The sequence below is a fragment of the Saccoglossus kowalevskii genome, chromosome 2 (assembly GCF_978046115.1).
Source record: "Saccoglossus kowalevskii chromosome 2, keSacKowa6.1, whole genome shotgun sequence".
NCBI classification, from domain to species: Eukaryota; Metazoa; Hemichordata; class Enteropneusta; family Harrimaniidae; genus Saccoglossus; species Saccoglossus kowalevskii.
Window position 1 is genome coordinate 40,644,286 of NC_140642.1, and position 18,679 is coordinate 40,662,964.

General features: G+C 38.4%; 1 protein-coding gene across 1 annotated transcript; it reads right to left on the reverse strand.

Annotated features, from left to right (window-relative positions):
- Nucleotides 1–572: 572 nt before the first annotated feature.
- LOC102806340 (ergosterol biosynthetic protein 28 homolog) lies at nucleotides 573–18,656 on the reverse strand. The gene is made up of 5 exons (XM_085505836.1): nucleotides 18,547–18,656; nucleotides 17,930–18,073; nucleotides 17,539–17,629; nucleotides 17,073–17,191; nucleotides 573–670 (listed from the first exon to the last, which is right to left on the reverse strand). The coding sequence occupies exons 2-5, from the start codon at nucleotides 18,066–18,068 to the stop codon at nucleotides 573–575; spliced, it is 447 nt and encodes a 148-aa protein (XP_085361962.1). The 5' UTR covers nucleotides 18,069–18,073; nucleotides 18,547–18,656.
- Nucleotides 18,657–18,679: the final 23 nt, after the last annotated feature.

Sequence of the window (18,679 nt, forward strand, 5' to 3'; positions counted from 1 at the left end):
TTGAAACACATAAAATTATCAACCATGATGATGTCTTATAAAAACATGTACATTCAGATCACTACATCTGTATACCCCCCTCCCCATCCATATATATATATATATGTGGACAGAGAAATTAAGATACGACTACATGAGTAAAGTGCACTCTACAGTACTGTTTCATAAGGTACATTAATTTCTATGTCCACGTATGTAAATCTGCTCTACAAACCCATCGTTTAGTATCAAGCACTCTCACCTGGAATAATCGACTACCTTCCTATATATAGTACCAACAGGGATTATGTCATTTTCAATGACTTGTTTAAAATACATCCATATACATGTACCGGTAGTTATATTCTAATTAGATATAGTTTACATTTACATAATTGTCACACAATAATCAAACAGGTGGGATTGTAAAAAATATGAAATTCCATATTGATAACATGTGTTAAACACATGTAACAGCAAATAGATTTTAAGTTCATAACCATCTATGGACACATGTAATGAAGATCCTATTGGACATTGATACTGATGCAGCTAGTTATTTTTCTTGCATGCATGCTTGAGTACTTTCCTTCTCACATCAACTTTTTCTTTGATGTCTTGTGTATTTGTCTCCTTGGCACATCAAATTCAATGTAACTATAGCCAATGACCATGAGAATTACTGACAAGCCTGCAAAAAAAATGCAAAAAACATGCTCTATTACAACTAGAAATGTACAGCAAAGAATGACATGCAAAAAAGTACACCAGATCATGGTTAATGACAATCAAAATACACCTTCCAAAATATTACTAGTAAATCATCTGTTTAGTCAGACAACTCTACATTCATAAATAACAAAAATAAATGCAAAAAGGTAAAAAAGGATCACTTGTTACATTGTAAATTATAAAATCAGAACAAAGAATTACAATGTTTATACTCATAGGTGCTGATTTATATAATGGCCATCTTACCTGAGACAAGTAGTGGTGCTATAACACCTATACTCATAGGTGCTGATTTATATAATGGCCATCTTACATGAGACAAGTAGTGGTGCTATAACCCCTATACTCATAGGTGCTGATTTATATAATGGCCATCTTACCTGAGACAAGTAGTGGTGCTATAACCCCTATACTCATAGGTGCTGATTTATACAATGGCCATCTTACCTGAGACAAGTAGTGGTGCTATAACACCTATACTCATAGGTGCTGATTTATATAATGGCCATCTTACATGAGACAAGTAGTGGTGCTATAACCCCTATACTCATAGGTGATGATTTATATAATGGCCATCTTACATGAGACAAGTAGTGGTGCTATAACCCCTATACTCATAGGTGCTGATTTATATAATGGCCATCTTACCTGAGACAAGTAGTGGTGCTATAACCCCTATACTCATAGGTGCTGATTTATATAATGGCCATCTTACATGAGACAAGTAGTGGTGCTATAACCCCTATACTCATAGGTGCTGATTTATATAATGACCATCTTACCTGAGACAAGTAGTGGTGCTATAACCCCTATACTCATAGGTGCTGATTTATATAATGGCCATCTTACATGAGACAAGTAGTGGTGCTATAACCCCTTTACTCATACATGTAGGTGCTGATTTATATAATGACCATCTTACATGAGACAAGTAGTGGTGCTATAACCCCTATACTCATAGGTGCTGGTTTATATAATGGCCATCTTACCTGAGACAAGTAGTGGTGCTATAACCCCTATACTCATAGGTGCTGATTTATATAATGGCCATCTTACCTGAGACAAGTAGTGGTGCTATAACACCTATACTCATAGGTGCTGTTTTATATAATGGCCATCTTACATGAGACAAGTAGTGGTGCTATAACCCCTATACTCATAGGTGCTGATTTATATAATGGCCATCTTACCTGAGACAAGTAGTGGTGCTATAACCCCTATACTCATAGGTGCTGATTTATATAATGGCCATCTTACATGAGACAAGTAGTGGTGCTAAAACCCCTATACTCGTAGGTGCTGATTTATATAATGACCATCTTACCTGAGACAAGTAGTGGTGCTATAACCCCTATACTCATAGGTGCTGATTTATATAATGGCCATCTTACCTGAGACAAGTAGTGGTGCTATAACACCTATACTCATAGGTGCTGATTTATATAATGGCCATCTTACCTGAGACAAGTAGTGGTGCTATAACACCTATACTCATAGGTGATGATTTATATAATGGCCATCTTACCTGAGACAAGTAGTGGTGCTATAACCCCTATACTCATAGGTGCTGATTTATATAATGGCCATCTTACCTGAGACAAGTGGTGGTGCTATAACACCTTTACTCATAGGTGCTGATTTATACAATGGCCATCTTACCTGAGACATGTAGTGGTGCTATAACCCCTATACTCATAGGTGCTGATTTATATAATGGCCATCTTACCTGAGACAAGTAGTGGTGCTATAACACCTATACTCATAGGTGCTGATTTATATAATGGCCATCTAACATGAGACAAGTAGTGGTGCTATAACCCCTATACTCATAGGTGCTGATTTATATAATGGCCATCTTACCTGAGACAAGTAGTGGTGCTATAACCCCTATACTCATAGGTGCTGATTTATATAATGGCCATCTTACATGAGACAAGTAGTGGTGTTATAACCCCTATACTCATAGGTGCTGATTTATATAATGACCATCTTACATGAGACAAGCAGTGGTGCTATAACCCCTATACTCATAGGTGCTGATTTATATAATGGCCATCTTACCTGAGACAAGTAGTGGTGCTATAACACCTATACTCATAGGTGCTGATTTATATAATGGCCATCTTACCTGAGACAAGTAGTGGTGCTATAACCACTATACTCATAGGTGCTGATTTATATAATGGCCATCTTACCTGAGACAAGTAGTGGTGCTATAACCACTATACTCATAGGTGCTGATTTATATAATGGCCATCTTACATGAGACAAGTAGTGGTGCTATAACCCCTATACTCATAGGTGCTAATTTATATAATGGCCATCTTACATGAGACAAGTAGTGGTGCTATAACACCTATACTCATAGGTGCTGATTTATACAATGGCCATCTTACCTGAGACAAGTAGTGGTACTATAACCCCTTTACTCATACATGTAGGTGCTGATTTATATAATGGCCATCTTACCTGAGACAAGTAGTGGTGCTATAACACCTATACTCATAGGTGCTGATTTATATAATGGCCATCTTACCTGAGACAAGTAGTGGTGCTATAACCCCTATACTCATAGGTGCTGATTTATATAATGGCCATCTTACCTGAGACAAGTAGTGGTGCTATAACCCCTATACTCATAGGTGCTGATTTATACAATGGCCATCTTACCTGAGACAAGTAGTGGTGCTATAACACCTATACTCATAGGTGCTGATTTATATAATGGCCATCTTACATGAGACAAGTAGTGGTGCTATAACCCCTATACTCATAGGTGATGATTTATATAATGGCCATCTTACATGAGACAAGTAGTGGTGCTATAACCCCTATACTCATAGGTGCTGATTTATATAATGGCCATCTTACCTGAGACAAGTAGTGGTGCTATAACCCCTATACTCATAGGTGCTGATTTATATAATGGCCATCTTACATGAGACAAGTAGTGGTGCTATAACCCCTATACTCATAGGTGCTGATTTATATAATGGCCATCTTACATGAGACAAGTAGTGGTGCTATAACCCCTTTACTCATACATGTAGGTGCTGATTTATATAATGACCATCTTACATGAGACAAGTAGTGGTGCTATAACCCCTATACTCATAGGTGCTGGTTTATATAATGGCCATCTTACCTGAGACAAGTAGTGGTGCTATAACCCCTATACTCATAGGTGCTGATTTATATAATGGCCATCTTACCTGAGACAAGTAGTGGTGCTATAACACCTATACTCATAGGTGCTGTTTTATATAATGGCCATCTTACATGAGACAAGTAGTGGTGCTATAACCCCTATACTCATAGGTGCTGATTTATATAATGGCCATCTTACCTGAGACAAGTAGTGGTGCTATAACCCCTATACTCATAGGTGCTGATTTATATAATGGCCATCTTACATGAGACAAGTAGTGGTGCTAAAACCCCTATACTCGTAGGTGCTGATTTATATAATGACCATCTTACCTGAGACAAGTAGTGGTGCTATAACCCCTATACTCATAGGTGCTGATTTATATAATGGCCATCTTACCTGAGACAAGTAGTGGTGCTATAACACCTATACTCATAGGTGCTGATTTATATAATGGCCATCTTACCTGAGACAAGTAGTGGTGCTATAACACCTATACTCATAGGTGATGATTTATATAATGGCCATCTTACCTGAGACAAGTAGTGGTGCTATAACCCCTATACTCATAGGTGCTGATTTATATAATGGCCATCTTACCTGAGACAAGTGGTGGTGCTATAACACCTTTACTCATAGGTGCTGATTTATACAATGGCCATCTTACCTGAGACATGTAGTGGTGCTATAACCCCTATACTCATAGGTGCTGATTTATATAATGGCCATCTTACCTGAGACAAGTAGTGGTGCTATAACACCTATACTCATAGGTGCTGATTTATATAATGGCCATCTAACATGAGACAAGTAGTGGTGCTATAACCCCTATACTCATAGGTGCTGATTTATATAATGGCCATCTTACCTGAGACAAGTAGTGGTGCTATAACCCCTATACTCATAGGTGCTGATTTATATAATGGCCATCTTACATGAGACAAGTAGTGGTGTTATAACCCCTATACTCATAGGTGCTGATTTATATAATGACCATCTTACATGAGACAAGCAGTGGTGCTATAACCCCTATACTCATAGGTGCTGATTTATATAATGGCCATCTTACCTGAGACAAGTAGTGGTGCTATAACACCTATACTCATAGGTGCTGATTTATATAATGGCCATCTTACCTGAGACAAGTAGTGGTGCTATAACCCCTATACTCATAGGTGCTGATTTATATAATGGCCATCTTACCTGAGACAAGTAGTGGTGCTATAACCACTATACTCATAGGTGCTGATTTATATAATGGCCATCTTACATGAGACAAGTAGTGGTGCTATAACCCCTATACTCATAGGTGCTAATTTATATAATGGCCATCTTACATGAGACAAGTAGTGGTGCTATAACACCTATACTCATAGGTGCTGATTTATACAATGGCCATCTTACCTGAGACAAGTAGTGGTACTATAACCCCTTTACTCATACATGTAGGTGCTGATTTATATAATGGCCATCTTACCTGAGACAAGTAGTGGTGCTATAACACCTATACTCATAGGTGCTGATTTATATAATGGCCATCTTACCTGAGACAAGTAGTGGTGCTATAACCCCTATACTCATAGGTGCTGATTTATATAATGGCCATCTTACCTGAGACAAGTAGTGGTGCTATAACCCCTATACTCATAGGTGCTGATTTATACAATGGCCATCTTACCTGAGACAAGTAGTGGTGCTATAACACCTATACTCATAGGTGCTGATTTATATAATGGCCATCTTACATGAGACAAGTAGTGGTGCTATAACCCCTATACTCATAGGTGATGATTTATATAATGGCCATCTTACATGAGACAAGTAGTGGTGCTATAACCCCTATACTCATAGGTGCTGATTTATATAATGGCCATCTTACCTGAGACAAGTAGTGGTGCTATAACCCCTATACTCATAGGTGCTGATATATATAATGGCCATCTTACATGAGACAAGTAGTGGTGCTATAACCCCTATACTCATAGGTGCTGATTTATATAATGACCATCTTACCTGAGACAAGTAGTGGTGCTATAACCCCTATACTCATAGGTGCTGATTTATATAATGGCCATCTTACATGAGACAAGTAGTGGTGCTATAACCCCTTTACTCATACATGTAGGTGCTGATTTATATAATGACCATCTTACATGAGACAAGTAGTGGTGCTATAACCCCTATACTCATAGGTGCTGGTTTATATAATGGCCATCTTACCTGAGACAAGTAGTGGTGCTATAACCCCTATACTCATAGGTGCTGATTTATATAATGGCCATCTTACCTGAGACAAGTAGTGGTGCTATAACACCTATACTCATAGGTGCTGTTTTATATAATGGCCATCTTACATGAGACAAGTAGTGGTGCTATAACCCCTATACTCATAGGTGCTGATTTATATAATGGCCATCTTACCTGAGACAAGTAGTGGTGCTATAACCCCTATACTCATAGGTGCTGATTTATATAATGGCCATCTTACATGAGACAAGTAGTGGTGCTAAAACCCCTATACTCGTAGGTGCTGATTTATATAATGACCATCTTACCTGAGACAAGTAGTGGTGCTATAACCCCTATACTCATAGGTGCTGATTTATATAATGGCCATCTTACCTGAGACAAGTAGTGGTGCTATAACACCTATACTCATAGGTGCTGATTTATATAATGGCCATCTTACCTGAGACAAGTAGTGGTGCTATAACACCTATACTCATAGGTGATGATTTATATAATGGCCATCTTACCTGAGACAAGTAGTGGTGCTATAACCCCTATACTCATAGGTGCTGATTTATATAATGGCCATCTTACCTGAGACAAGTGGTGGTGCTATAACACCTTTACTCATAGGTGCTGATTTATACAATGGCCATCTTACCTGAGACATGTAGTGGTGCTATAACCCCTATACTCATAGGTGCTGATTTATATAATGGCCATCTTACCTGAGACAAGTAGTGGTGCTATAACACCTATACTCATAGGTGCTGATTTATATAATGGCCATCTTACATGAGACAAGTAGTGGTGCTATAACCCCTATACTCATAGGTGCTGATTTATATAATGGCCATCTTACCTGAGACAAGTAGTGGTGCTATAACCCCTATACTCATAGGTGCTGATTTATATAATGGCCATCTTACATGAGACAAGTAGTGGTGTTATAACCCCTATACTCATAGGTGCTGATTTATATAATGACCATCTTACATGAGACAAGTAGTGGTGCTATAACCCCTATACTCATAGGTGCTGATTTATATAATGGCCATCTTACCTGAGACAAGTAGTGGTGCTATAACACCTATACTCATAGGTGCTGATTTATATAATGGCCATCTTACCTGAGACAAGTAGTGGTGCTATAACCCCTATACTCATAGGTGCTGATTTATATAATGGCCATCTTACCTGAGACAAGTAGTGGTGCTATAACCACTATACTCATAGGTGCTGATTTATATAATGGCCATCTTACATGAGACAAGTAGTGGTGCTATAACCCCTATACTCATAGGTGCTGATTTATATAATGACCATCTTACCTGAGACAAGTAGTGGTGCTATAACCCCTATACTCATAGGTGCTGATTTATATAATGGCCATCTTACATGAGACAAGTAGTGGTGCTATAACCCCTTTACTCATACATGTAGGTGCTGATTTATATAATGACCATCTTACATGAGACAAGTAGTGGTGCTATAACCCCTATACTCATAGGTGCTGGTTTATATAATGGCCATCTTACCTGAGACAAGTAGTGGTGCTATAACCCCTATACTCATAGGTGCTGATTTATATAATGGCCATCTTACCTGAGACAAGTAGTGGTGCTATAACACCTATACTCATAGGTGCTGTTTTATATAATGGCCATCTTACATGAGACAAGTAGTGGTGCTATAACCCCTATACTCATAGGTGCTGATTTATATAATGGCCATCTTACCTGAGACAAGTAGTGGTGCTATAACCCCTATACTCATAGGTGCTGATTTATATAATGGCCATCTTACATGAGACAAGTAGTGGTGCTAAAACCCCTATACTCGTAGGTGCTGATTTATATAATGACCATCTTACCTGAGACAAGTAGTGGTGCTATAACCCCTATACTCATAGGTGCTGATTTATATAATGGCCATCTTACCTGAGACAAGTAGTGGTGCTATAACACCTATACTCATAGGTGCTGATTTATATAATGGCCATCTTACCTGAGACAAGTAGTGGTGCTATAACACCTATACTCATAGGTGATGATTTATATAATGGCCATCTTACCTGAGACAAGTAGTGGTGCTATAACCCCTATACTCATAGGTGCTGATTTATATAATGGCCATCTTACCTGAGACAAGTGGTGGTGCTATAACACCTTTACTCATAGGTGCTGATTTATACAATGGCCATCTTACCTGAGACATGTAGTGGTGCTATAACCCCTATACTCATAGGTGCTGATTTATATAATGGCCATCTTACCTGAGACAAGTAGTGGTGCTATAACACCTATACTCATAGGTGCTGATTTATATAATGGCCATCTTACATGAGACAAGTAGTGGTGCTATAACCCCTATACTCATAGGTGCTGATTTATATAATGGCCATCTTACCTGAGACAAGTAGTGGTGCTATAACCCCTATACTCATAGGTGCTGATTTATATAATGGCCATCTTACATGAGACAAGTAGTGGTGTTATAACCCCTATACTCATAGGTGCTGATTTATATAATGACCATCTTACATGAGACAAGCAGTGGTGCTATAACCCCTATACTCATAGGTGCTGATTTATATAATGGCCATCTTACCTGAGACAAGTAGTGGTGCTATAACACCTATACTCATAGGTGCTGATTTATATAATGGCCATCTTACCTGAGACAAGTAGTGGTGCTATAACCCCTATACTCATAGGTGCTGATTTATATAATGGCCATCTTACCTGAGACAAGTAGTGGTGCTATAACCACTATACTCATAGGTGCTGATTTATATAATGGCCATCTTACATGAGACAAGTAGTGGTGCTATAACCCCTATACTCATAGGTGCTAATTTATATAATGGCCATCTTACATGAGACAAGTAGTGGTGCTATAACACCTATACTCATAGGTGCTGATTTATACAATGGCCATCTTACCTGAGACAAGTAGTGGTACTATAACCCCTTTACTCATACATGTAGGTGCTGATTTATATAATGGCCATCTTACCTGAGACAAGTAGTGGTGCTATAACACCTATACTCATAGGTGCTGATTTATATAATGGCCATCTTACCTGAGACAAGTAGTGGTGCTATAACCCCTATACTCATAGGTGCTGATTTATATAATGGCCATCTTACCTGAGACAAGTAGTGGTGCTATAACCCCTATACTCATAGGTGCTGATTTATACAATGGCCATCTTACCTGAGACAAGTAGTGGTGCTATAACACCTATACTCATAGGTGCTGATTTATATAATGGCCATCTTACATGAGACAAGTAGTGGTGCTATAACCCCTATACTCATAGGTGATGATTTATATAATGGCCATCTTACATGAGACAAGTAGTGGTGCTATAACCCCTATACTCATAGGTGCTGATTTATATAATGGCCATCTTACCTGAGACAAGTAGTGGTGCTATAACCCCTATACTCATAGGTGCTGATTTATATAATGGCCATCTTACATGAGACAAGTAGTGGTGCTATAACCCCTATACTCATAGGTGCTGATTTATATAATGACCATCTTACCTGAGACAAGTAGTGGTGCTATAACCCCTATACTCATAGGTGCTGATTTATATAATGGCCATCTTACATGAGACAAGTAGTGGTGCTATAACCCCTTTACTCATACATGTAGGTGCTGATTTATATAATGACCATCTTACATGAGACAAGTAGTGGTGCTATAACCCCTATACTCATAGGTGCTGGTTTATATAATGGCCATCTTACCTGAGACAAGTAGTGGTGCTATAACCCCTATACTCATAGGTGCTGATTTATATAATGGCCATCTTACCTGAGACAAGTAGTGGTGCTATAACACCTATACTCATAGGTGCTGTTTTATATAATGGCCATCTTACATGAGACAAGTAGTGGTGCTATAACCCCTATACTCATAGGTGCTGATTTATATAATGGCCATCTTACCTGAGACAAGTAGTGGTGCTATAACCCCTATACTCATAGGTGCTGATTTATATAATGGCCATCTTACATGAGACAAGTAGTGGTGCTAAAACCCCTATACTCGTAGGTGCTGATTTATATAATGACCATCTTACCTGAGACAAGTAGTGGTGCTATAACCCCTATACTCATAGGTGCTGATTTATATAATGGCCATCTTACCTGAGACAAGTAGTGGTGCTATAACCCCTATACTCATAGGTGCTGATTTATATAATGGCCATCTTACCTGAGACAAGTAGTGGTGCTATAACCCCTATACTCATAGGTGCTGATTTATATAATGGCCATCTTACCTGAGACAAGTAGTGGTGCTATAACACCTATACTCATAGGTGCTGATTTATATAATGGCCATCTTACCTGAGACAAGTAGTGGTGCTATAACACCTATACTCATAGGTGATGATTTATATAATGGCCATCTTACCTGAGACAAGTAGTGGTGCTATAACCCCTATACTCATAGGTGCTGATTTATATAATGGCCATCTTACCTGAGACAAGTGGTGGTGCTATAACACCTTTACTCATAGGTGCTGATTTATACAATGGCCATCTTACCTGAGACATGTAGTGGTGCTATAACCCCTATACTCATAGGTGCTGATTTATATAATGGCCATCTTACCTGAGACAAGTAGTGGTGCTATAACACCTATACTCATAGGTGCTGATTTATATAATGGCCATCTTACATGAGACAAGTAGTGGTGCTATAACCCCTATACTCATAGGTGCTGATTTATATAATGGCCATCTTACCTGAGACAAGTAGTGGTGCTATAACCCCTATACTCATAGGTGCTGATTTATATAATGGCCATCTTACATGAGACAAGTAGTGGTGTTATAACCCCTATACTCATAGGTGCTGATTTATATAATGACCATCTTACATGAGACAAGCAGTGGTGCTATAACCCCTATACTCATAGGTGCTGATTTATATAATGGCCATCTTACCTGAGACAAGTAGTGGTGCTATAACACCTATACTCATAGGTGCTGATTTATATAATGGCCATCTTACCTGAGACAAGTAGTGGTGCTATAACCCCTATACTCATAGGTGCTGATTTATATAATGGCCATCTTACCTGAGACAAGTAGTGGTGCTATAACCACTATACTCATAGGTGCTGATTTATATAATGGCCATCTTACATGAGACAAGTAGTGGTGCTATAACCCCTATACTCATAGGTGCTAATTTATATAATGGCCATCTTACATGAGACAAGTAGTGGTGCTATAACACCTATACTCATAGGTGCTGATTTATACAATGGCCATCTTACCTGAGACAAGTAGTGGTACTATAACCCCTTTACTCATACATGTAGGTGCTGATTTATATAATGGCCATCTTACCTGAGACAAGTAGTGGTGCTATAACACCTATACTCATAGGTGCTGATTTATATAATGGCCATCTTACCTGAGACAAGTAGTGGTGCTATAACCCCTTTACTCATACATGTAGGTGCTGATTTATATAATGGCCATCTTACCTGAGACAAGTAGTGGTGCTATAACCCATTTACTCATACATGTAGGTGCTGATTTATATAATGGCCATCTTACCTGAGACAAGTAGTGGTGCTATAACACCTATACTCATAGGTGCTGATTTATATAATGGCCATCTTACCTGAGACAAGTAGTGGTGCTATAACCCCTATACTCATAGGTGCTGATTTATATAATGGCCATCTTACCTGAGACAAGTAGTGGTGCTATAACCCCTATACTCATAGGTGCTGATTTATACAATGGCCATCTTACCTGAGACAAGTAGTGGTGCTATAACACCTATACTCATAGGTGCTGATTTATATAATGGCCATCTTACATGAGACAAGTAGTGGTGCTATAACCCCTATACTCATAGGTGATGATTTATATAATGGCCATCTTACATGAGACAAGTAGTGGTGCTATAACCCCTATACTCATAGGTGCTGATTTATATAATGGCCATCTTACCTGAGACAAGTAGTGGTGCTATAACCCCTATACTCATAGGTGCTGATTTATATAATGGCCATCTTACATGAGACAAGTAGTGGTGCTATAACCCCTATACTCATAGGTGCTGATTTATATAATGACCATCTTACCTGAGACAAGTAGTGGTGCTATAACCCCTATACTCATAGGTGCTGATTTATATAATGGCCATCTTACATGAGACAAGTAGTGGTGCTATAACCCCTTTACTCATACATGTAGGTGCTGATTTATATAATGACCATCTTACATGAGACAAGTAGTGGTGCTATAACCCCTATACTCATAGGTGCTGGTTTATATAATGGCCATTTTACCTGAGACAAGTAGTGGTGCTATAACCCCTATACTCATAGGTGCTGATTTATATAATGGCCATCTTACCTGAGACAAGTAGTGGTGCTATAACACCTATACTCATAGGTGCTGTTTTATATAATGGCCATCTTACATGAGACAAGTAGTGGTGCTATAACCCCTATACTCATAGGTGCTGATTTATATAATGGCCATCTTACCTGAGACAAGTAGTGGTGCTATAACCCCTATACTCATAGGTGCTGATTTATATAATGGCCATCTTACATGAGACAAGTAGTGGTGCTAAAACCCCTATACTCGTAGGTGCTGATTTATATAATGACCATCTTACCTGAGACAAGTAGTGGTGCTATAACCCCTATACTCATAGGTGCTGATTTATATAATGGCCATCTTACCTGAGACAAGTAGTGGTGCTATAACCCCTATACTCATAGGTGCTGATTTATATAATGGCCATCTTACCTGAGACAAGTAGTGGTGCTATAACCCCTATACTCATAGGTGCTGATTTATATAATGGCCATCTTACCTGAGACAAGTAGTGGTGCTATAACACCTATACTCATAGGTGCTGATTTATATAATGGCCATCTTACCTGAGACAAGTAGTGGTGCTATAACACCTATACTCATAGGTGATGATTTATATAATGGCCATCTTACCTGAGACAAGTAGTGGTGCTATAACCCCTATACTCATAGGTGCTGATTTATATAATGGCCATCTTACCTGAGACAAGTGGTGGTGCTATAACACCTTTACTCATAGGTGCTGATTTATACAATGGCCATCTTACCTGAGACATGTAGTGGTGCTATAACCCCTATACTCATAGGTGCTGATTTATATAATGGCCATCTTACCTGAGACAAGTAGTGGTGCTATAACACCTATACTCATAGGTGCTGATTTATATAATGGCCATCTTACATGAGACAAGTAGTGGTGCTATAACCCCTATACTCATAGGTGCTGATTTATATAATGGCCATCTTACCTGAGACAAGTAGTGGTGCTATAACCCCTATACTCATAGGTGCTGATTTATATAATGGCCATCTTACATGAGACAAGTAGTGGTGTTATAACCCCTATACTCATAGGTGCTGATTTATATAATGACCATCTTACATGAGACAAGCAGTGGTGCTATAACCCCTATACTCATAGGTGCTGATTTATATAATGGCCATCTTACCTGAGACAAGTAGTGGTGCTATAACACCTATACTCATAGGTGCTGATTTATATAATGGCCATCTTACCTGAGACAAGTAGTGGTGCTATAACCCCTATACTCATAGGTGCTGATTTATATAATGGCCATCTTACCTGAGACAAGTAGTGGTGCTCTAACCACTATACTCATAGGTGCTGATTTATATAATGGCCATCTTACATGAGACAAGTAGTGGTGCTATAACCCCTATACTCATAGGTGCTAATTTATATAATGGCCATCTTACATGAGACAAGTAGTGGTGCTATAACACCTATACTCATAGGTGCTGATTTATACAATGGCCATCTTACCTGAGACAAGTAGTGGTACTATAACCCCTTTACTCATACATGTAGGTGCTGATTTATATAATGGCCATCTTACCTGAGACAAGTAGTGGTGCTATAACACCTATACTCATAGGTGCTGATTTATATAATGGCCATCTTACCTGAGACAAGTAGTGGTGCTATAACCCCTTTACTCATACATGTAGGTGCTGATTTATATAATGGCCATCTTACCTGAGACAAGTAGTGGTGCTATAACCCCTTTACTCATACATGTAGGTGCTGATTTATATAATGGCCATCTTACCTGAGACAAGTAGTGGTGCTATAACACCTATACTCATAGGTGCTGATTTATATAATGGCCATCTTACATGAGACAAGTAGTGGTGCTATAACACCTATACTCATAGGTGCTGATTTATACAATGGCCATCTTACCTGAGACAAGTAGTGGTACTATAACCCCTTTACTCATACATGTAGGTGCTGATTTATATAATGGCCATCTTACCTGAGACAAGTAATGGTGCTATAACACCTATACTCATAGGTGCTGATTTATATAATGGCCATCTTACCTGAGACAAGTAGTGGTGCTATAACACCTATACTCATAGGTGCTGATTTATATAATGGCCATCTTACATGAGACAAGTAGTGGTGTTATAACCCCTATACTCATAGGTGCTGATTTATATAATGACCATCTTACCTGAGACAAGTAGTGGTGCTATAACCCCTATACTCATAGGTGCTGATTTATATAATGGCCATCTTACATGAGACAAGTAGTGGTGCTATAACCCCTATACTCATAGGTGCTAATTTATATAATGGCCATCTTACATGAGACAAGTAGTGGTGCTATAACACCTATACTCATAGGTGCTGATTTATACAATGGCCATCTTACCTGAGACAAGTAGTGGTACTATAACCCCTTTACTCATACATGTAGGTGCTGATTTATATAATGGCCATCTTACCTGAGACAAGTAGTGGTGCTATAACACCTATACTCATAGGTGCTGATTTATATAATGGCCATCTTACCTGAGACAAGTAGTGGTGCTATAACCCCTATACTCATAGGTGCTGATTTATATAATGGCCATCTTACCTGAGACAAGTAGTGGTGCTATAACACCTTTACTCATAGGTGCTGATTTATACAATGGCCATCTTACCTGAGACAAGTAGTGGTGCTATAACACCTTTACTCATAGGTGCTGATTTATACAATGGCCATCTTACCTGAGACATGTAGTGGTGCTATAACCCCTATACTCATAGGTGCTGATTTATATAATGGCCATCTTACCTGAGACAAGTAGTGGTGCTATAACCCCTATACTCATAGGTGCTGATTTATATAATGGCCATCTTACCTGAGACAAGTAGTGGTGCTATAACCCCTATACTCATAGGTGCTGATTTATATAATGGCCATCTTACCTGAGACAAGTAGTGGTGCTATAACCCCTATACTCATAGGTGCTGATTTATATAATGACCATCTTACCTGAGACAAGTAGTGGTGCTATAACCCCTATACTCATAGGTGCTGATTTATATAATGGCCATCTTACCTGAGACAAGTAGTAATGCTATAACCCCTATACTCATAGGTGCTGATTTATATAATGGCCATCTTACCTGAGACAAGTAGTGGTGCTATAACCCCTATACTCATAGGTGCTGATTTATATAATGGCCATCTTACATGAGACAAGTAGTGGTGCTATAACCCCTATACTCATAGGTGCTGATTTATATAATGACCATCTTACCTGAGACAAGTAGTGGTGCTATAACCCCTATACTCATAGGTGCTGATTTATATAATGGCCATCTTACCTGAGACAAGTAGTGGTGCTATAACCCCTATACTCATAGGTGCTGATTTATATAATGGCCATCTTACCTGAGACAAGTAGTGGTGCTATAACCCCTATACTCATAGGTGCTGATTTATACAATGGCCATCTTACCTGAGACAAGTAGTGGTGCTATAACCCCTATACTCATAGGTGCTGATTTATATAATGGCCATCTTACCTGAGACAAGTAGTGGTGCTATAACACCTATACTCATAGGTGCTGATTTATATAATGGCCATCTTACCTGAGACAAGTAGTGGTGCTATAACCCCTATACTCATAGGTGCTGATTTATATAATGACCATCTTACCTGAGACAAGTAGTGGTGCTATAACCCCTATACTCATAGGTGCTGATTTATATAATGACCATCTTACCTGAGACAAGTAGTGGTGCTATAACCCCTATACTCATAGGTGCTGATTTATATAATGGCCATCTTACCTGAGACAAGTAGTGGTGCTATAACCCCTATACTCATAGGTGCTGATTTATATAATGACCATCTTACCTGAGACAAGTAGTGGTGCTATAACACCTATACTCATAGGTGCTGATTTATATAATGGCCATCTTACCTGAGACAAGTAGTGGTGCTATAACCCCTATACTCATAGGTGCTGATTTATATAATGGCCATCTTACCTGAGACAAGTAGTGGTGCTATAACACCTATACTCATAGGTGCTGATTTATATAATGGCCATCTTACCTGAGACAAGTAGTGGTGCTATAACCCCTATACTCATAGGTGCTGATTTATACAATGGCCATCTTACCTGAGACAAGTAGTGGTGCTATAACCCCTATACTCATAAGTGCTGATTTATATAATGGCCATCTTACCTGAGACAAGTAGTGGTGCTATAACACCTATACTCATAGGTGCTGATTTATATGATGGCCATCTTACATGAGACAAGTAGTGGTGTTATAACCCCTATACTCATAGGTGCTGATTTATATAATGACCATCTTACCTGAGACAAGTAGTGGTGCTATAACCCCTATACTCATAGGTGCTGATTTATATAATGGCCATCTTACATGAGACAAGTAGTGGTGCTATAACACCTATACTCATAGGTGCTGATTTATACAACGGCCATCTTACCTGAGACAAGTAGTGGTGCTATAACCCCTATACTCATAGGTGCTGATTTATATAATGGCCATCTTACATGAGACAAGTAGTGGTGTTATAATCCCTATACTCATAGGTGCTGATTTATATAATGGCCATCTTACCTGAGACAAGTAGTGGTGCTATAACACCTATACTCATAGGTGCTGATTTATATACAAATGATTCCAATACAAAATGAACCAGTGCCAATATAAAAGATATCAATGTCAAGTTGTATATTCTGAAATAAACAAAGGTGATAAAGGTAAAACTATTGAAAAAAATATATTCCTTTCAAAATGTTAATAATATCCAGATATTTTTTTCAAATTAGGTATTGATATGACACCTATTAACTCTGTTGTTATCTAAACTTATTATATACTTTCAAATTTATTGATTCACCAAATCCCTGGGATGAGATGTTGAGTTGTTCATACATACACTAATATCTACATGAACTAAGATTCTTGTAATGACAATGAATAGTTAATACATATGCATACTTACGGTTGGATTGTGATATGCATACTTACGGTTGGATTGTGATATGCATACTTACGGTTGGATTGTGATATGCATACTTACGGTTGGATTGTGATATGCAATGCACCATAGAATCTAACAATGGCAGCAAGCAATGTCCATACACCAAATAACCTGGCCATTAATGGATTTACTGAAACAACAAATATATATAAGTTGGTAAAAATATATTTAGTTTCTGTGCAAAAGTTATTTACAAAATTTGACACCAGTTGAAAAATGAATTGATGTATAATCCAGCATAAAATATATATTAAACTATTATTTCATAGAAAATATTTGAACAATAACAATAAACCAGTTTAGTCAAAGTGTTTATACAAGTAGTAATTTGATAGGTAATCAAACACAGTGAACAAGTGTTCACTGATTGTATGGCCATGCAGGTGTTAGGATAAGTGTGGCCAATGCAAGATGAAATTATGGAACTTACCAGACTCTGCGGCACCAGTGTATAATTTATTAGCCAGAAATCTTTCATCTACAAAACACTGCACAGTATTGCCTACAGCCATCATTGCAACAAGAGCAATCCAACCACGTAAAATAGATTCCATGTTGGCCTTCATCATGTTGTCTGAAAATGTTAAAAATATTTCTGTGCAATTATGATTGCTTCAGTATCAATCAATGTTTTCTGTACGTTTGAATAGCATTGTATTCATCCCTGCTGCAATATAGATCGGTGCAGAATGGATGTGACTATTTGCTGGCAATCCGTATTCTCAGTCAGCGAGTTTGACCAGGGTTTTGTCCCAATACTTGTTCTGTCGTATATATCAAATGCACTTGCATCAGGAGTTTAGGATTGGGTTAAAGTTACGGTAATATAACCCTAACCCTAATTGGATTCTAAACTCCTGCTGTAAGTGCCTGTGATATACCGTTACTATAGTAGTAGTATATGGGAAAGGAACAGCTCATAGTACCGGTAATATGCTCAAACACCGCACCCTGGATCAAGAGTTCAGTAGGTCAGAAATATTCACATATTACCGCTAAATTATTTACTACCGGTAAGTCCTAATATTCATAAATAGGTTTCCTTACCTACTGACCAGTCACCATCAAACACGACTATGCTATTTGAAAATCAGAACAGCTAGTGTTTGTATCAGCGCAATCATTACCGGTATCAAATATCGTACGATCTTGAGAGCGCCACCTACCTTCTGCTAGATTG

Coding starts and splice junctions, on each gene's coding strand:
- LOC102806340 (XM_085505836.1), bottom strand. CDS start 18,068: ATGATGAAGGCCAACATGGAATCTATTTTACGTGGTTGGATTGCTCTT. Junction 17,630..17,929: donor CACTGGTGCCGCAGAGTCTG/GTAAGTTCCATA, acceptor TTGTTGTTTCAG/TAAATCCATTAATGGCCAGG. Junction 17,192..17,538: donor TTGCATATCACAATCCAACC/GTAAGTATGCAT, acceptor TGTTTATTTCAG/AATATACAACTTGACATTGA.